This window comes from Quercus lobata, chromosome 1 (genome assembly GCF_001633185.2).
Source record: "Quercus lobata isolate SW786 chromosome 1, ValleyOak3.0 Primary Assembly, whole genome shotgun sequence".
Taxonomy (NCBI): Eukaryota; Viridiplantae; Streptophyta; class Magnoliopsida; order Fagales; family Fagaceae; genus Quercus; species Quercus lobata.
Window position 1 is genome coordinate 25,075,082 of NC_044904.1, and position 21,419 is coordinate 25,096,500.

Sequence of the window (21,419 nt, forward strand, 5' to 3'; positions counted from 1 at the left end):
GTCTCCTTTAGATTTAGGATATAAAGGAAATCACGAAATAGCTAGGTGGACTCAGAAACTTGGGAGCGGCTCCCTTGCTTTGTTAAATCCACATCCTTTGGGAGTTTTGTGGGTAAAAGGCTAGGATCAGGCATTTTAGAAAACCCTCCCAACATTATTTTGTTAATTCTAGGTTAATGGGTTTGGTAACGGTCCGGCCTAGCTAGCACCTATATATGGGCAGAAAAACTAGCCACGCTGCCCCAGTCTAACCCAATGGGGCTAGTGGGCTATCTATGGGCCTTAATAGTACTAGGCTGGGCCGTGGGTTGTGGAATATTTGGCGACCCTTAAATCAAGGCTATCTTAGAGGATATGATGAGTATGATCCTCTCTTGATCAAACTCCACCATTTAACATTAAGGTGACTTGAATGGGGGAGTCTTTGTTACTGACATGGTTAACACAAGAAGAAGTGGAAAAGCCTTAATGGAGCCCACTCATGACAGCATCATTCTATAACAAAGTCATTCCTTTGAAGGGGGATGCACTGATAACCAACCCATAACTATCAAACTCTTACTATCAATTAATACACTACTAAGATATAGAAAGTTAAGTTGAGGGAATGAAAATATGAAAAGGAAGATTAAAATAACATTAGTGAGAAAAGAACATATCAATTAAAGAAGTAACTGAAAGTACAACTTTTGATAGAATTGAATGACAAAAACTATTATATACGTTATTGATCTTACCTAATTTGTTGAAAATCCATAACTAACCCCAAAAAACATGGGATTATAACTTGTAATTATTTATCTATATTTTGTTTCATTAGTTTGAGTGCTTTGCATTTTATTTTAGTTTTATTAGGCTGATGTAAGTGGTAATAAGTTCTTTTGATGAGAACTTTGAAGGTGGATTGATGGGTGTTGCTAGGAAGAACAAGTGCAAATTGGCTAGCAATAGAGTTAGAGTGGTCTTGTGTTGTGGAGAGATTAGGAAATGAAACATTGTGTTAGGCATATTATGGCCCAAGTGGCCCATATACTTGTAGACTTTACATTAGGTTCATTGTAACATAAGAGCTTAATTAATATCAAAATGTGGCCAAAAAAAAAAAAAAAAAAATTAAAAGAGGTTTCTTAAAATTGAAAAAAAAAGGGGAATAGTTGTAAGAATATCCATAATTAAAAAAAAAAAAAATTGTTGTGGGAATAAAGAATTTCCTACAATCTTTTCACCATGCTTAAAGTTGAGTTTATCAATTAGGAACTGAAAATTTGCTATCCTATTTCCTCTCAACTTGAAGTTGATTCCCAAGTATTTGCTAGGGCATTGCGCCAAATTAACTTGAAGATTCCTAGTAATAGCTTCCTAGGTTTCTTTTGGCATATTTGAAGAACAAAAAAGATCAAATTTACCCAAATTGATCTTCTAACCAGAGATATTGCAATACCAATCCAGGGTGTTTTGCAGATTTCTTAAAGAGTACTTATCATTCCTAAAAAACAATAAGGAATCATTAGCAGAAAACAAATGAGTGAAGAAAAGACCCCTCTTACCCACCCTTACCCCTTGAATTCTCTTTGAGCTTTTAGCCTGTAACAAAGATATTGAAAGAATATTAGCACATATAAGGAAGAGATATGGGGATAGAGGGTCTCCCTATCTCAAACCTTGGGAAGGTTGAAAAGAAGTTGTTAAATTTCCATTCACCAAAAGAGTATAGTTGATAGAGGTTAGACATTCCATGATCCATTTAACCCATTTAGTGTCAAATTTCATAATTGTAAGCACTGCCCTCAAAAAATTTCATTTCACTCTATCATATGCTTTACTCATATCTATCTTCAAAACTACAAAACTGTATTTTCTACCTTTCTTCTTCCTAAGCGTGTCCATAATATCATGAGCTAAGAGGATATTATCTGATATATTTCTACCCTTAATGAGAGCATTTTGATATGGGGGATATAATGGAATCCATGAAGGGTTTCAACCTATTAACCATAATCTTTGATATGACTTTGTAGAGCACATTACATATGCTAATAGGTCTGAAATGTGACACCTCCTAAGGGAAGCTGATTTTAGGGATAAGGGTAATCAAGGTATTATTAAGAGCCCTACATAAGGAGCCTGACTGGAAGAAGGCTTGAACAACATTTGTGACATCTGTTTTGATAGTATCTCAAAAAGTGTTGGAAGAAGAAAGCTGGGATTCCATCAAGGCCAAGAGCTTTATGGGAATCCAACTGGAACACAGTGTCCTCTATCTCCTTATTTGTGATAGGTCTATTAAGACTGCAAATTTGTTGATTAGATAAGGTAGGGATTTGTAGACCTTAGAGATCTTGGATTATATCATTTGCACTTCTATTTTTGTTGCCTTCATAGCTCTTCCTGAAGTGATTAGAGAGAATAGATTCCACTTCCTCAAAATTGTCAGTAAGGTTGCCTTGCTCATCCCTAATCTAAAGAATTCTATTTTTGCTCCTCCTTTGTTTTACCACTATTTGGAAGTATTTGGTGTTCCTATCCCCTTGCAAAATCCACTTGGTTCTAGCTTTTTATGCCCACAATAATTCTTCCCTATTTAAAAGGTCTTCCAACTCTTCCCTAATCACTCTTTCCCTCCTAGTGTCATCAGGAGTATTTATGGCATTTTGAATCTGCTGCAACTGATTTTGCTTCCTCCAGATTTCAGTTTCTACTCTACCAAACACATTTCTATTCCATTCTAAAGCAACTCTCCTCACATTGCTAAGTTTATTTTTCAGTTGTATAGCTCTGGACCCTTGTGTTTGAAGATCCCAAGCCTTATTGATCATGCCCTTGCAGTCAGGATGAGTGATCCACATGTACTCAAATCTGAAAGGTCTTCTCCTAAAAGGTAAGTGATGTTCTAAGTCCAAAAGTATGGGGTCAGATCTGATGATGAGGAGGTTCTTAAGGGAGTACAAAGGGTACCTATTGATCCATTCCACAATATGCTTAAAGTTGTCTTTATCATTATGCACTTATCCATTATCCTCTCTTTTGAATTAAACGGTATTTAATTATGATTTATTTTGAAAAAACATTAAGGAAAATGTCATTTTTACAATTGTGAATTAGGATAGAGTTGTATTATTGAGTATAGCATATGTTTGGTTTAGGAGGCTATGCAACTTTGTCGTTGATAGTTTTTTTTTTCTTGATGAAATTTTGTCAATTTCTCTATTAATTTATTCAAATATTTTGGCCTTTAGAGTTTCCTTCATTAATTAGTGGAATGACTTCTTATTATCATGTAAACCTTCATGTTCATTCTTTTTCATGCTTCCGCTCATCATTCAATTATCACACACGATCAGACAACAACTTTAATACAGTGTAGTTCATAGTTGAGTAGATTTGCTTATTGCTAAGGGGAAATGGGTTTGGTTATTGTAATTTGTGTTGGATATATTTCAACAATTTACTTTTGTGATAAAGAAAAAGGAACAACATACAGATCTAAATATAAGCAATGACACAAATAAATGTTGCACGGCACCGAGATCCCAAGACCCATATGGGCCCTGGGCGTAGGCCCAATGGAACAGCCCCATCGCCCTAAGCCCTTCTTGAAACTGCCTTCATAAAGAACAAGTTTTGGGCCTCGGATCCTGAGCTGTGCTCGGCATAAAACTTCCCAAACAATCATATAAACCCTGTCCGGGCAAGTCATGGGATGCTCGGGGAACATCATTACCGAGCAAATTCGCCTGAGCTAGAACCAAGTTCCAAGGCCATAATTGTTACATCTCACTCTCACCTAAACACCCACTTAAAACAGATAATATTGGACCTTCAATTGCACTAGCGATGACAGTAATCATGATCTCCCCACTGACCTAAGCTATAAATAGCAGAAGTTGGGGAAGATGAGGGGGTTCAGAAAAAAGAGAGAAAACAGTCATTTAGAGAGGGGAGGAACATTACTTTGAGTCTCTGTGCCGAGAACGACCCAAAGTAGGAAATCTTGAAGCCCACTTTACAAATAAATTGTGAGCCCAAGTGAGGTTGAGCCCAACAGTCTCGTTTTAGGCTTGCACAATTGGTGCCCACTGTAGGGCTCTCCTATAAAGCTGTGGTTTGACTGAGACTCAAATAAAGGAAATGTCCAAGGGACGTTCGGGAGGGCGTGCCCAGAGCAGTTCTGTGGGATCTTCTCGGGGGTCCACATGGCGGGAAAGAAGACAGAAAGGGCGCGAGGATAGGGAGCGCCTGCAAGGAGAGGAAGAGTTTGGCCTGGGAGAAGGGCCGGATTAGACCCGTCGAATGGTGTCGGGTGTCTCGGGACACAGGCAGTATGATGACAGAGACCGAGAGCTAGAGCGGTTGCGCAGACTGGTGATGGATCTAGAACTGGAAGCAAGGGGTCGACGCCAAGAAAGGGACCGCCACCACCGGCAAAGGATAAATGATAGCACGGGAATTCGGGGCGAAGAGGGCTCTAGCCAATCCGGTACACGACGATTCCAAAACCGATCACCCTTTCAAGAATCGCACCAGCGTAGGAATCACTCACACTCCCGAGAGACACGTCATTGTTGGAACCGTTCATGTTCGCATGGATACGAGGACCGAGGGTCTGATTCGCCAGAGGAACGGCGACCCCACAATACTGCCATGGACACCATGAGCCGAGCCTTACGAAGGGATGCTCGGTCACCATTCTCAGATGAAATTGAACGGGCCCCTATGCCGAGTAGATTTACAAGACCACCATTCAATTCCTACGACGGGAAGACGGACCCTGTGGAGCACGTCAATCATTATATCCATATGATGTCCTTGCATGCACACAATGATGCCTTGATGTGTAAGGTATTCCCCTCCAGTCTCGGCTCCACGGCCCTGAGATGGTTCAATGGGTTACGAAAAGGCTCCATTCGTAGCTTTGCCGAGCTGATTCAAGAGTTCGGCAGTAGATTTGTGACATGCGCTACTTTCCATAAAGATGAGGGTCGGTGAAACCCTTCGGAGTTACGCCAGTTGGTACTGGGAACTTTACAATGAGATCGGTGGAGGAAATGAGAAGATAGCGGCAAGCACCTTCAGGATAGGGCTCCCCGAAGATTTTGAATTATAGGAGTCGTTGACGAAAAGACCTCTTGAGGATATGAGGCAACTTATGAGGCGCATTGAGGAGTATAAACGCCTGGAAGATGATCGGCTACAAAATAAAGGGAAAGCCCCGTTACTCGGGAGATCTCGGCAGGGCGTTATCCCAACAAGACCGAAAAAAGATTTCAGGATGCAAGAACCAGAGGCGCAAATTGAGGGAGTTAATGTGGCGTTCAAAGAACCTGTGCACAAAATTCTAGATCGGATTAAGAACGAATCATTCTTCAGGTGGTCGAACAAAATGGGGGGTGACCCATCTTGGAGGAACCAAAACTTGTATTGCACATACCATAAGGATAAAGGGCACACCACCGAGCAGTGTCGGGTACTGAAAGATCATCTCGGGCAGTTAGTAAAAGCAGGGTATCTGAAAGAGTTTGTAGTGGACTCTGCTGACCGAGATTTCGGCCAGGGTATTTAGCAGAGAAGGAATCCTCTCCCACCACCGTTGGGAGTGATCGAAGTCATCCACGCTGCCCCGAGAGGTACGGCAACAGCTAAAGGGGTACTGACAGTGGCTTGCACAGAAGGAGAATCACCCGAGAAGAGGATGAAAGTTGGTCGGCTAACCATCTCTTTTGGTGAAGAAGACTTGCAAGGGATGATCCAACCTCATGATGATGCGTTGGTAGTAACAGCTCGGATAAGCAGGTTCTTGGTAAAAAGAGTGATGATAGACTAAGGAAGCGGAGCCGACGTGATGTACCTGGACCTGTTCGAAGGGCTCGGATTGAAGAGTTAGGATTTGGCGAAGTATGACACGCCATTGGTCTTGTTTGACGGAAGGGTCGTGGTTCCCGAAGGGAAAATTTCTCTCTAGGTGGACATGGAAGGCAAGGAAGTAATAGTGACCTTCATAGTAGTCCGGTCATTCTCACCGTACACTGCAATCCTAGGAAGGCCGTGGATCCACGCAATGAAGGTCGTTCCGTCCACCCTATACGTGAAAGTGAAATTTCCCACCGAGTATGGAGTCGCCGTGGTGCGAGGGAACCAACGAGTGGCTAGGCAGTGTCTGGTCGTCGCGGTCAGATGGAAGAACGAACAGCTCGGACAAGTGGAGGAGACCGAAAAAGAGCTTTTATAACAATCACAGAAGGCTCGAGGGGAAACGGGGGCGGACGTTGCTGAGGATGTTTTGAAGGTCAGAATTTTTCCGGACGAAGATAGGTATTTCCAAATAGGTACGAGCATGAACAACCGAGAAAAGGCAGAAATGTTGTTGTTTCTTTTACAGAACGTGGATGTTTTTGCCTGGAGTCCGTACAAAGTGCCCGGCGTAGATCCCGAGTTCATTGTCCACAAGCTTAACGTGGACCCATCATTCCCCCCGAAAAAGCAAAAACTGAGGAGAGCATTGAAGGAGCATGCTGACGCGGTGAACTTGGAAGCCTAGAGGCTGAAGGAAGCAGGGGCGATAACAGAAATATTCTTCCCGAGGTGGTTAGCGAATACGGTGGTGGTGAAGAAAAAGAATAGTAAATGGAGAGTTTGTGTGGATTTCACAAACTTGAATAGGGCATGCCCCAAGGATCCATTCCCAATGCCCAAGATTGACCAACTAGTAGATGCCACGTATGGGCACCCGAGGATGAGCTTCTTGGATGCTTTCCAGGGCTACCACCAGATTGCCTTGGCGTCCGAGGACCGAGAAAAGACAGCATTTATTTCCCCGAGTGCTAACGATCACTACGAAGACATGCCGTTTGGGTTGAAGAACGCCGGTGCCACATACCAGTGGATGATGACGAGGATGTTTCAAGAGAAAATTGGGTGCACGGTGGAAGTATACATTGACAACATGGTGGTAAAGAGAAAAAGGAGTCGCAACACACGGAAGACCTCCGGGGAGTATTTGAGATACTTCGACAGCACAAGTTACGCTTGAACGTCGAGAAGTGTACTTTCGGTGTGGGGGCTGGCAAGTTCTTGGGTTATTTGATTTCTACTTGGGGGATAGAAGCCAATCCCGACTAGCTAAATACCGTGAATCGCCTCATACCGCAGAGCAATCTGAAGGAAGTACAGGTGCTAACTGGGATGTTAGCCGCCCTAAATCGATTCATCTCCAAATTCGCGGATTGCTGCAGACCGTTTTATCAACTTCTGAAGAAATGGAAGGGGTTTCATTGGGACGAGGAATTCGACAAGGCCTTTCGAGAACTAAAGGAGTACTTGGCAAAAGTGCCCATGCTAACAGCCCCGGAGTTCGGGGAGGATTTGTTTATGTACCTCTCAGTGTCTGACCATGCCGTGAGTGCTGTGTTACTAAGGGACCAAGGAGTACAGCAGCCAGTGTATTACATAAGCAAAACCTTAGTAGATGCCGAGACGAGATACCTGCCCCTTGAGAAGCTAGTTTTGGCACTAGTGCACGCCACGAGGAAGTTGCCGCATTACTTTCAGGCTCATACGGTATTCGTCCTCACCGAGTATCCCCTGCAGTCGTTGCTAAAGAGATCGGACTTCACGGGCCGAATAGCCAAATGGGGAACTCGTTTGGGTTCGTTTGACATAAGGTACCGACCGCGAAGCTCGGTAAAGGGACAGGTTCTTGCTGATTTCATTGTAGAATTCACCCCTAAGAACGACGGGAAGATGATTTGTAATGCGGAGCGTCGTCCGTGGAAAGTGTTTGTAGACGGTGCTTCGAATGCTATGGGGGCCGTAGCTGGTATTGTCATAATCACCTTGGAGGGCATACGATTAGAACACTCCTTCAGATTAGGATTCAAAGTCTCAAACAACGAAGCCAAGTATGAAGCCTTCCTGGTCGGGTTGAGGGCCGTATTGCGTTTAGGCACGAAAGATGTTGAGATTTATTCAGACTCTCGACTGGTCGTTTATCAAATCATAGGAAGCTTCGAAGCTCGGGACTTTCGGATGAAAGCCTATCTGAGTGCGGCTAAGCAGATCATTGGCCGGTTCAGGACAGTGAAGGTAGCTCAGGTAGGTCGAGCACAAAACAGACATGCCGACTCGCTGGCCACGTTGGCTTCGTTCTCTACCGAGAATATACCTCGGTTGGTCAAGATAGAGCTTATAAGGGAGCCAAGCATCGAGGTGAAAAGTGATGACAACCTGGCTGGGGTTGAAGTTGCCATGATGTCAATGGCAAATCCGTGTTGGATGAACCCGATCATAGACTTCATAGCCGAGGATAAAGTTCCGAATGATGAAAAGGACGCCAAAAAGATTCATCGGGTGGCTTCCCGGTACTGGCTGTCGGCAGATCGCAAGTTGTATCGGAGGTCTTTCGCAGGCCCTTACCTTTTATGTCTACATCATAAGAAAGTGAACGAACTTCTGACCAAGCTACATGAAGGAGTGTGTGGTGGCCATGTCAGGGGACGATCTCTAGCGCACAGGGCCATGACCCAGGGGTTTTGGTGGCCACATATGTAGAAGGATGCCGTGGAATACGTCAGGAGATGTGAACAATGCCAAAAGCATGCCCCTCTGATCCACTAGCTAGCAGGTCGTCTAAACCCCGTCAGCAGCCCATGGCCGTTCGCACAATGGGGGCTAGACATCCTCGGCCCTTTTCCCCGAGCAACAGGTAACCGCTATTTTGTATTGGTGGCTGTGGATTACTTCACGAAGTGGGCGGAAGCCGAGGCCTTAGCCAACATTCGGGATATCGACATGAAAAAGTTTGTGTGGAAAAACATAGTCACAAGGTTTGGGGTACCGAACTCACTAGTATCAGACAACGGGCTACAGTTCGATAGCAAAGCTTTCCGGGCCTTCTGCAGCGATCTCGGCATTAAGCACAAGTACTCAACCCCGGCATACCCTCAAAGTAACGGCCAAGCTGAGGTAGTGAACAAGACGATTTTGAACGGGTTGAAGAGGAGGCTGGACGGGGCAAATGGGAGATGGGTTGAAGAGCTGCCTAACGTTTTATGGACTTATTGTACGACTCCCAGAAGATCCACGGGTGAGACCCCTTTCTCTTTGACATATGGGGCGGAGGCCGTAATACCAACCGAGGTGAGCTTGTGCAGTGCACGGGTCGCAGGATTTGACCTTGCCCAGAACACCGACCTGATGATGGAGCACTTGGACTGGTTAGAAGAATACCGGGAGGCCGCAACCATACGGCTCGCAGAGTATCAGCAGAAACTGTCCCAGAGATATAACCAAGATGTAAAGGGGAGGGAATTCAGTGCCGGGGAATTGGTTCTAAGGAGGGTCGTGGGAAACATGCGAGACGTATCTGCCGGGAAGCTTGCTCAAACATGGGAAGGGCCGTACAGAATTACCGCCATCGCCGGTGCGGGGGCTTACTACCTGGAAGATCTTGACGAGAGGCCGCTCCCTCAGCCATGGAATGCTCACAATTTAAAGAAGTTCTACCCGTGACCATCCATATAGTAAATATAAGTTAAAACTTTGTACTTCGCTAAAGTCAAGATAATGATGAAGTTACTTCTCTAAGCTGTTTTCGATCCCGTCATTGCACATTAAGAGAATTGCATGTTTTGTACAAAAAAATTCTAAGGACAGAAGCCTCATCCTCGGTTCGATCAAAATCACCGAGCAGGTGGAAACCTTATCGTTACAAAAAAAAAAATTTCTAAGGACAGAAGCCTCGTCCTCGATTCGATCATAATCACCGAGCAGGCGGAAACCTTATCGTTACAAAAAAAATTCTAAGGACAGAAGCCTCGTCCTCGATTCGATCAAAATCACCGAGCAGGTGGAAACCTTATCGTTACAAAAAAAAAAATTTCTAAGGACAGAAACCTCGTCCTCGGTTTGATCATAATCACCAAGCAGGCGGAAACCTTATCGTTACAAAAAAAATTCTAAGGACAGAAGCCTCGTCCTTGGTTCGATCAAAATCACCGAGCAGGCGGAAACTTTATCGTTACAAAAAAAAAAAAATTCTAAGGACAGAAGCCTCGTCCTCGGTTCGATTAAAATCACCGAGCAGGTGGAAACCTTATCATTACAAAAAAAATTCTAAGGACAGAAGCCTCATCCTCGGTTCGATCAAAATCACCGAGCAGACGGAAACCTTATCGTTACAAAACAAAAAAAAAAAAAAAAAAAATTCTAAGGACAGAAGCCTCGTCCTCGGTTCGATCAAAATCATTGAGCAGGTGGAAACCTTATCGTTACAAAAAAATAATAAGGACAGAAGCCTCGTCCTCGGTTCGATCAAAATCACCGACCAGGCGGAAACCTTACCGTTAAAAAAAAAAAAAAAAAAAAAAAAAAAAACCCCATTGTATGAATGCGATACGCTAAGGCATGATTTAATTGAATGAGCAGCTCTCGGCCTGACTTACTATAGTATAAGAAACCACTAACATAATCTAAGCAAACACACAAATAAATAGAGAGTCATTCAATGAGTTGAAAGCAAAGTTAAAAAGCAGAGTTAATCGCCAAAACTCGGCAATTGTTTACGGGTCATCTCCGTGAAATAAGGAAATTGTTTGTTCACCACAACCCGGTGACGTAGGCAAATATATCATTGAGAAAATAAACTAAAAATGCTATAAAGATAAGTAAAAGTATGCAAAAACTAGATTGCAGATAATGAGCTGGAGGGTCGGGTTGGATTTGTCACTTCTTGCTGGTTGGTCAAGGGGTAATGTGGGTCTTCACTAAGAAGATCCTGTACAATTGGGATGCTGGTGGCCTCCATCTCATCTGGCTTGGCATGAGCATCGATCTGTTCAACCAGCTCCCTCATGCTTGCCGTTTCTTCCTCCTTAGCGACAACCGGTGGATCCTACACGGCAGTAACGAGGCTCGGGAAGGGAATTTGGCCGGGGTCTCTTAGAGGAGAATCCTCGGGAACTCCCAGAGCTTGAAGAGCGGCAAACCACTCGGCCTCAAAACCCAGCTTCCGGGCCTGGGCCACTATCGGTTCCGCAGATTGCTCGGCATCAGCGAATCCCTCGTTGTACCACTTCTGCTCGCAGGCCTCCAGGGCTGCCCTCAGGTCGGTTAGCTCCTCGACTTGAGAGGTGTTGAGGCTAATGGCTTCACCTAGTTTCATGTCCGTTTTGTTCTGCTTAGCCAAAAGTTCAGCACACCTCTTCTCCGCTAGCGCTCTATTTTTCTCCGCGGTAGCGGCCCTCTTCTTGGCGAATTCAGATGCCTTTAGTTTTTCCTTTGCTGTTTTGGCAGTTGACTCTCGCGCCCCCTTCTCACGGTCGACCTCCTCGGCAAGATCCCGTGCACGGCCAGCCAATATGTGAGCCAGTTGAGCAGCCTGGCAATCACAAAAGTTAGTACGGAAGTAGAAGTAAATGTATGGAAAGGAATAGACAACTGAGGAGTTACCGCAATAGCGTGCCACTCTAACCGACGCCCCACGGACTCCTCAGACCCCTCCTCGAAGGCATGCACATCGTCGGGAAGAAGAAGACCCTTGGCCAGGGTCTGGGCAATACGGCCACCCTCGCCTTTCTCCCACATCCGCACACAGGCGATCGATGGCAAAGGCTTGCCGTCTAACAAAAATTTGGGCTTCCACGTTGGAGCAGCTTGGGAGGAGGACGCAACCCCCGAACCGACCTGGGTCTGTGGCTCGCGGATAACGATCCCCCCTGTTGGCTGGGGAGAAGTCTGGACGGCAACATCTCCTGGTCCTGTGGATGGTTGATCGGCGACCCTCTGTTTCTTACGGGCTCGTCCAGCTTGAGAAGTGGGTGGAGGGTGAGGCACTTGGCTCTGACCCTGAGAAGGTGGGGGCTGGATGGGTTGCTGTGCACCGGGCACGAAGCGATCAATAGTCATAACCTTCCTTGACACCATGTTTTCGCCGGGTTGGGTATCTTCAGCCGACAAGGCAGTCGCTTCAATCGCTGGTTGCTCGGGCTCCGCAATAGGGTTCTCGGGCTGCGCTTGCTCTTGAACAGGGTCCTCTTGTTGAATTTCCTCGTGAGCTAACTCTCTAAGACGCCGAGACACACGTTTCGCGGACTCGTCCCGCAAAGGAGCTAGCTCGTCCGAGCAAGTGTAGCGCCTTCCGAACTCCCTCGCCTCCTCGGTTGTAAACTTCAGTGGCAAGATGTTCGCATACCGAACGTCAATATATGACAGCAGGGGACTATCAACCATTGTTATTAATACCGTTTCAGACCCCATTTCGGTTTGTCCAGTGGAATGAAATATTTTGGTACCAGCCGATTTCGGCATACCGTTTCAAGGTGTTTCGAGGTTCTTAAAAAATAATTTATATATATTCTTGTAGAACATAAAATTATCAATTCTAATAAATAAATAAGTAAATATCAAATAATACAAGATTTACTCCTCCTCCTCATCATCATCCATGAGAGAATGATCAAATTCATCATCAAAAGAACTCCCAAAGGAACTTCCAAATATAACCCTTTTTTTTTTTTTTTTAATAATAGGCCAAATCCAATACTGGCCGGAATTTGCATCTCGGTTGGAATTGGCCGGAATTTGGCCGGAATTTTCCGGAATGATCGGAATGGCCCGAAATTTGACCCGAGGTGGAACATGGGGTATTCCGGTACCAGTTTGCATTCTGGTACGAAAAATTTCGGCCGTTCCGACCGGAACGGAACAGAATCAATAACAATGCTATCAACTAATAGTGCCTGCTTAAAGGTCTGCCAGGTAGAGTAAACTGGCTCTACTCCGAGGATCAGGTGCGAGGCCCGGAGCTGTCCGTCCCAGTGCACGAATATCTTGGAACGAAGGATTAAGTTCAGGTCTTTTACATGGACGGTTCTAATGTCCAGAACGAACACTTTGCCGTCTGCAAAAGAATAAGTGTTATATCAATATCCGATGATGAAGATCTACTTCAATAAAGAGGAAAGAAAAGGAAAAAGGGGGGGGGGAACAATTAGATCAAGGGATTGGTACGAACCCACTTCACGCCATGAAAGAGGGCAAGGACTTCCCCGGCAAACCAGTTGCCGCGCACTCGAACAAACTCCCCGGTGGAGTTCCTATTCGAATCAGGTAGGCATGATATCAGCCGTACCCGATTATCTCTTGTTTTTAGGTAATAATTGGTAGCTTTGTTCCCACAGAGGCTATACATATGGTTAATATCATGGTAATTTAACTGTAAATCAAAGGTGTGGTTCAACCTACTGACGCAGCTAACTACCTGGTAAAAGTTGGGGGGAAGTTAGTCGGGACACAGTCCGTAGTACCTAAGTGTATCTGCTAAAAGGGGATTCACGGGGAATCTAACCCCACCCTCTAGGATTGACATTAAAGGAAAAAAGGTTGTGCCTTGTCCTCGGTGGAGAGCGATTTTACTCTCGTGGCAGTAAGCCACTTCCACGTCATCAGGAATATTAAACTTGTGCCTAAAAGTGGCCAAGGTAGCCGGGGCTTCCAAGAGATAAGAGTAGCCCATCTGTGACGCTAAATGCTATGAAAGGGAACTTGAAGAAATAAGCTGAAGGAATAGGAAGGGGAAGAGAACTTACTTTGGGTTCTAAGGGAGAAAAGAACTCTGGGCAGGTGAGTAAGCGCACAAAGAATTGGTTGGCAGAGAGTAAGCTCGAAAGATCAGAGGAGAAAAAAAAAGTGAAAGAATGTTCTGAGGAAGGCTATTTATAGGATCAGAAAAGGGGCAAAGGAACGTTCAATCAAGTAATAAATGGGCACGATTCATGAATGACCTTGCGGATGCCAAAGATAACCGATACACGCGCCGCTTCCGTTCGCGAATCGTCAGGCAATAATGACAACTGAACCTGGCACTGCGGAACAGCGCGTCTTTTGAGATGAGCATTAATGAGAAACCATAACCGCATGAGTCCCAGGCCATAGGATTTTCGAGACCAAAAGGCTCGGCTGGCTCCTTGATTCTTCTCGGCAACCGGGTATGAATCAAGGGGGGGCTAATGTACGGTACCGAGATCCCAAGACCCATATGGGCCCTGGGCTCAGGCCCAATGGAACGGCCCCATCGCCCTAAACCCTTCTTGAAACTGCCTTCATAAAGAACGAGTTTTGGGCCTCGGATCCTAAGCTGTGCTCGGCATAAAACTTCCCAAACAATCATATAAACCTTGTCCGGGCAAGTCATAGGATGCTCGGGGAACATCATTACCGAGCAAATTCGCCTGAGCTGGAACCAAGTTCCAAGACCATAATTGTTACATCCCACTCTCACTTAAACACCCACTTAAAACAGATAATATTGGATCTTCAATTGCACTAGCGATGGCAGTAATCATGATCTCTTCACTGACCTAAGCTATAAATAGCAGAAGTTGGGGAAGATGATGGGGTTCAGAAAAAAGAGAGAAAACAGTCATTTAGAGAGGAGAGGAACATTACTTTGAGTCTCTGTGCTGAGAACGACCCAAAGTAGGAAATCTTAAAGCCCACTTTACAAATAAATTATGAGCCCAAGTGAGGTTGAGCCCAACAGTCTTGTTTTAGGTTTGCACAAATGTGATAGACAAAAGTAATAAATAGATATTGTATATATAAGAAGAAATCTGGAAATAATTAAAAACTCACAGACCAAATACATGAAGGACGAATGATTCAGATCAAGTCTTGTGTTTGATACAATTTCCTTAAAGCAGATTTTGCCCCTCACACAATTTGTGGTGCTTTGAGACTCACAGACGTCTACCTCCTAGGATAAAATGATCTATAGCACGGCGAAGAAGCACACGAGGTCCGTGCTCTGCGAACTACACTATGTCTCTTTCTCTCTCTTTGACTCAAATGAATGCACAAAATATTCTCTTTGGGAGAGTTTCTCAAAAGTTGTTTTTCATGAATAAGGGATTATAAATATATACGTTACTGAACAGACAAACTGTTTTAGAAGTAACTACTGTATACAGACTTATTAACTCAAAAAATAAAATAATAAAATATTATTATTAATTGGACAAAAGAGCCTAGTCCACACATCCCCTCAACCCAATGTCCAACCCAAGACTCATATTCTTTGTCGTTTCTTATGTGGGACTCAAGGATTCTCACCACTTCAATATTATGTTCAGGGGTAATTACACTAAACCCACTTGTGGTTTGGGCGAAAATCATTTTGCCTACCCGTGGTTTGAAAAGTATCACTTAACTCACTTGTGGCATGTTCCGTTTGTTTTCCGTAACCCACCTTTGTTAAAAACAGGGGTAAATAGGTATTTTTGCTCAAATTTTATGTCTCTCTCCTCCCAAAACAAAAAATAGCACAAAAATGCAAGAGAAACAAGATCAAAAAGTGGTATTGGTCTCTCTCTCAATTCACATAAATCTTGAATATGAAGAACATAAATCATTAAACCCATAATTTTTTTTTTCACATTCCCAAGTTCTCTCAAATTTTCTCAGCAACCATATAACTATAAAAGAAATCAAACTCTTCAATCTTAGTCTTAAACACCCATTTGGCTTAACTTTCAGTAAGTCTCTCATCTTTACAAGAACCTCAACAACATAAATCACAAAACCCAGAATTTCTTTGTCCTTCCCAATTGAAAACAAATCAAAAGTTTCAACCTTTACATAGCAATATAAAGCTCAAACAGCACAAACTAAAATACCCAATATTTTTTTTCCCTTTTATTTTCTTGGAAACCAAACAAAGAGAGAAAATTGAATAATGGGTATGTGTTAAACCTCAAAAAAAAAAAAAAAAAAAAAAAAAAGAAAAAAAAGCCTTACCAACATACAAGGACAATTTGGAGAAGAATTTAGAGAAGCAAGGTGTTTGATATGGCTATGGTGAGATTGAGATTGTGAATCCATAACCAAATTCTCTAAAACCCAAAGCCTCTATCTTTCTTTTCTCTCTATTGTGAACCCATAACCAAATCCACCAATAACCACTAGCCACCATGATTTCTACAAAAAAAATAAAGCAAACCCAAATGTAAAAACCAACAAAACCCACAAATGGTGACACAAAACCACCAAATGGAGAGCCACAACCCATTATAAAAACACATGTTTTCTCCCCTTACCTTCGATGTTACGAAATTTGTGTTTTCTCTCCCTCCAGACACTCCAAACCACGAAGAATACGTTGATCTCACCACAGGTCTCTTCCTCGAAAAGTTTCTAAGTTTTGGGTGTTTTGATTCGCGTTATTTTTGTGTTTTGAAGTTAAGAGGTGTTTTTGTAACGGCTGGGCTTGAGGTGGGTTACGAAGATTTACGGAAACATACTATAAGTGGGTTAAGTGATACTTTTCAAACCACGGATAAGCAAAGTGATTTTCACTCAAACCATAGGTGAGTTATGTGTAATTACCCCTTACGTTCAAGTGGATACATTAGAAGTCAATTTCTTATTCACTCCATAATATTTAACTATCAATTTGTTCTAAAAAAAAGGGGTCGTGTAGGTTGAATTGTTGATGGTGGTTTGAACCCAACTGAACAAGGGTAAATTATTAATCTTTCCTTCCCCATTAATTTTCCTCATTTTTGTCCCCATTCAGGACCGATAAAGAAATATGGGCCTGGAGTTCAATTCAAATCCCCTCCTATAACACGTAGAAAAATAAAGCATCTTTGCCCATTTTTTCTCCCCTCATTTTTCGTCACCGGTACTAACCGACACCACAGATAGCATATGACTAGTACGTCTATGTTCCGAGACTGAGACTACTCTAGTATGACAATAATTTTAATTTCTCTGTATACCACTTCCAACAGGTCAGCTTTACCGGACATGGTTAAGGTGCTCATCTGCCACAAATTTTCATAGGGTGGGGGGGACGGGGGACTCATGCTTATGTATATAGTAGATATATAGAGGCTGTCTGGGCGTGCAAAGGTACATGAAATTTTATCCATGGGCTTTCAATTATTGAAGATGCACATTGCTTATTAGAATAGCCATGTTCAGGAAAGTTCCTTGACAACAAAGCAGCTGGCGTTGCCAATAGTAGGCATGCAACGACTCGTGTATCTCGTTCATATTACTACATCAACATGCATCCAAACTTGTATTATATATGTAGGCATGTAGCCAGAAATTCTGGAATGCACATGCATCTGGTCTTTTATTATGAGTAGATTGATCGTGTCAGCTTCTGGTTCATGCATGGGGGACCTTTTCCTGCTTTCGTTTCTTTGTTCATTTACCCTCGTACCACTCTAGCCTGCCTGATCAGTTGTAGAGGCATATTCCAATTAGCAAAAGTAAATAAAAGTTGTAAAGGTATCGAATTTCACCCATTTGGTCTGATCTATATGTTTAGAAACACTGCATTAATTTCTAATCATGGGCTGCAAGCTGGAGATTAATCGGTAACAATGACTTAAAGAAGTGCAATGCAGCAATCTCTGGTAATTGAGATACTAAACAGTGAACAGTGGATATTTGTGTGCCATTTTTATTATGATCCATTGTTTGTTATAAAGTTTTACAGCGGATCTTATTATCACAATTATGATGTTTAATCTTTTCTTTTAAAGAATAATTTGCTGAGGCCAGTTCAAAGTCTCTAACAAGTTGGTCTGACACCTAGATTTTCCGTGTCACTTTAATCCACAGGGGGACAAACTGGGACATGAAAGTCACTACCAGAGATCCAGATATGTGAGAGTAACAAGTCTTGAGGGGAAATTCTCTCCATGAAAAGATACTCATCAAATATATGCAATGATTCATGCCTAAGGTTCCCAAATTGAAGAACATAATGGATAATAGTTGGCTAAATGGATGGATTTCTTTCCTTAATTTTGAGGTGGCCCTCCTTTGATCGTTTCGTTGGTCCTGGTATGTGAATAATGTGATGACTTTGGTGGTCCTTGAAAAAGGAGCTAATTGGATTCTTTTCCCATGTGAAGATTACTTGTTATCATCCTTTACAGAGTTTCATTACCCACGTCATGTCCCCTAGCCATAACAGTTCAATCTTTCTCTTTAATTTGGACATGTTTTCAAATGGAACTTGACAAAATTTGTTTGGCTCTATAGAAAATGATTATGTGATTAATGTTTCATCCATTTTCACTGCTCATATAGAAACCTTTCACTCAACGAAATTTAACGGAAAACTGATGAGGGGCAAGTAAGCTAGATAATGGACAAGCAAACAGCAACTTTCTTGCAAATCCATTTGCTGTGGGAGTCCAGCTTATTCATAAGCATAGCAAGCTTTCTTTTATTCTCCTCTGTTATTACAATGGGCATCGTTAATTACACATACACTTTCACACAGTCCGTATACACACAAAAAAAAACAATTAATTTGTGTATGAACATTTTTTTTGCGTGTGTACAGAAATGTGTGCAACAAGTTTTAGCCTATTACAATTATCAAAATTCAAAAAGAGCATATATATGTGGACCTTTATCTTTGGGAAAACTACAAAAAATTTTATGACATACCACCTTAATTAAACTTTTTGTCACCCAATATAGTAGACCACTATACCCTAGAATAAATTAAATTCATAAGGTGTAGATTTGAAGATACAAATATTTTGTTTCACCCACCTAAAGGAGAAATTATACAATCCTCTGATGGACCATGTCACTTGTCTACCATTCCACTAAAAGACTCTTATTTGTTTAAAATTGCTGAGTCAGTATTTAGTTTTTACTTAAAAAATTTTTCTAACTCACAATTTTAAACAGGTGAGAGTATTTTAGTAGAATGGTAGACCATGTCACTTGTCCACCATGAAGATCGACCTTATAATTTCTCCCCCCAAAGGGGCAAGATTTTTATCCAAATGGTGGGTTGAAGGAAATTTCCTACCCAAATGTGTTTTATTGTATGCTCTACCTCTACCAACTTCAATATATTATGTGTCTGATTTTTTTTTCCCCATTTATAACTTCTATTACTTTATAAGGAAAGAAAAGTGTGACAAGATGCGGTTGATATGGAACATAAAATGAAACATTTAGGGTGGGATAAACAAATTTTATTTGAGATTTGGAATCCACCATGAAACGAAATGAAGCAAAACATTGAAATTTTTGTTGGTAGTGGATGGATGTGATGATTTTCGTTTTGCAATGTGGCCATTGTTTTAATGGTTTTAGAAAACTTAGCTAGTTTTCAAGTAAAAATTCTACTAAACAGATTCTAATTAATAACATACTATATACTAAAATACTCTAAAAAAATACTCAAAAATAAGGAAATAAAAACATATATTAATTTCCAAAAGTTACAAAATAATAAATAAATTCTTCCAATAATCATGTGCTTACAGCATTTTGATCTTGATTAATTCATTTTGTTTAAGAGGGTTAACTAATTGCAGTCATATTCACGATGATTATAGCTAATAGGCCAAGAAAATTATGCATTCATATTCACATTGGAAGTCTAAATGGAGAATTATTTGGACAAAACTGACAAACTTGTAACATAATTTATCATTTTCATCATCTTCATCACCAGCTCTTCAATTTTCTTATCTTTTAGCTCTAATTTTTCTTTGAATGTAGTTATTTGCACAACTCCTATAAAATTGATTTTGAATTAGGATAACATTAACATGTGAGAATTAAATGCAACATTAACAATGCAAATAAGAAAGGATAAGATTTACACATAATGTGTACCAATAATACTATCTAAAGTAGCCAAGAACTATTCTAAAATAATAATAATAATAATAATAATACTAGGAGTAATAGCTAAGAACTTTGTAGTTTAACTAGTAATTCCTAGTATTTCTAACAGAGATATTTAGAGTTTAAATCTCTCTGCCCCAAATACAATCTAAAGTAAATTGAATGGTAACTTTGTTTGAGAACTAAACCTACTTACTTCTCATTGCTCATGCTCAATGCTACATGCTCATCAAACGTCTTCATCTACCAGAAATTAGTATATCTTGGATACTGTAGGCTTTTTTTTTTTAAAGATAATTACAATATGCTATTAACTCACAACTCGAACCCTTTTCTCTTAGTCACCTAAGCATTATGTGTATAGAGAGGTGCCAATTCATATATGTATGGGGAAGTGACAATTCAACTACAAGGACCTTTAACTGGATACAATAGGCTAGTTGTTATGAATTACAATAATTCTCATCTTATTAGGAAGGAAAGAATGGGTGGTCCTCTATTACCAAAAGTTGGAATGAGAAGAATCTACGCCTACTATGATAGTATGATTTACTCTACATTTAAAGTAGCTAGCATCGGTGGTCCTTTACTATACAATGGCTTCTTTTCTTTTATTTATTTATTTATTTTTTTGAGAGTACTATACAAAGGCTTCAATAGCGCAGAACTTCCTTTATTAGATTTTTATTTTTATTTTTTTTATATCGCTTCCTTTATTTGATTGGAAATATATTATCCTAGGTTTACAACGGGATATATGGTAATTTTCAAAATAAAAAACAACGGGATATATATTATATAGTCTGACCCTATGCTGAATATATATATGGAATGTGGATTTGGCTTTTCATTTTGTAGTGCCTTTAAATAGTAAATCTTCAACTTTAGAGTAAATTGGAAATCTAGAAACTGCATTAATAATCAGGCTAAACTACCATTTTTTATTTTTCATTATCAAATTGAAATCCACTTGATTATAAAATTTAAGAACGAAAAAAAAAAAAAAGAGATTAACTTCTTTTCTGTTTTTTATTTTTCGTTTTTGTTTTTGTATTTCAAAATTCTTTGAATTCGAGTAGAGCCGCCAACTCATTGGGTTTGGTCAGATTAATTTCAAATCGGACCTATTTCTCTTTTTAGAGGGAAGAAATCGAACCTAAAAAGGGAACCTAAACTAAAAATGCAAATCGGCTTAATGCATTATCATGTCGGACGCGGGATGGCAACTTGGCATGCAAATTCGCTTGTGCCCTGCTTAACAAATTGAGCCGGTGCTATTGACTATTATTTATTAGCAGTAGCCTGGGGCGGAGCTACTTAGCATGCCCCCCCCCCCCCCCCCCAAATTTTTAAAATTTTCCTTGGAGCATATAAAAAAAGACATAGACCCCTCCAAGAATTAAATGCGGCCCCCCCCCCCCAAATTATTTTCAACAACCAATCCAATACAACTTCAAATAAGACAAAAATATTTGTCCACATTCAGCCCAGTCGGCCAACCCAAAATCCTTAATCATACAAAATTCTTCACCTTTAAACTAAAGGCACTTCCAGCCCAGCCCAACCCCAAATCTGAAACCCCTAATCCTAATCAAACAAAAATCACCTCACGCTTCTGCCTAAATTCCTAGTCTTCATGCAATCACGCCTTTGCGCTCTACTTGATGGCCTCAATTCATGCTGCCTGAATTCCCAGTCCTCACGTCATGCGGTCACGTCTCTCCGGCTTGCCGTGACGCTGTAGCTTCACT

General features: G+C 41.6%; 1 protein-coding gene across 1 annotated transcript; it reads left to right on the forward strand.

Annotated features, from left to right (window-relative positions):
* The first annotated feature begins 7,179 nt into the window (after positions 1–7,179).
* Positions 7,180–8,544, forward strand: LOC115951428. Its single transcript, XM_031068642.1, has one exon. It carries the CDS (start codon positions 7,180–7,182, stop codon positions 8,542–8,544), a length of 1,365 nt encoding a protein of 454 aa, XP_030924502.1.
* Positions 8,545–21,419: the final 12,875 nt, after the last annotated feature.

What these genes read in the sequence shown, in the direction of transcription:
- LOC115951428 (XM_031068642.1), top strand. Translation starts at nt 7,180, where the DNA reads ATGTTAGCCGCCCTAAATCGATTCATCTCCAAATTCGCGGATTGCTGC.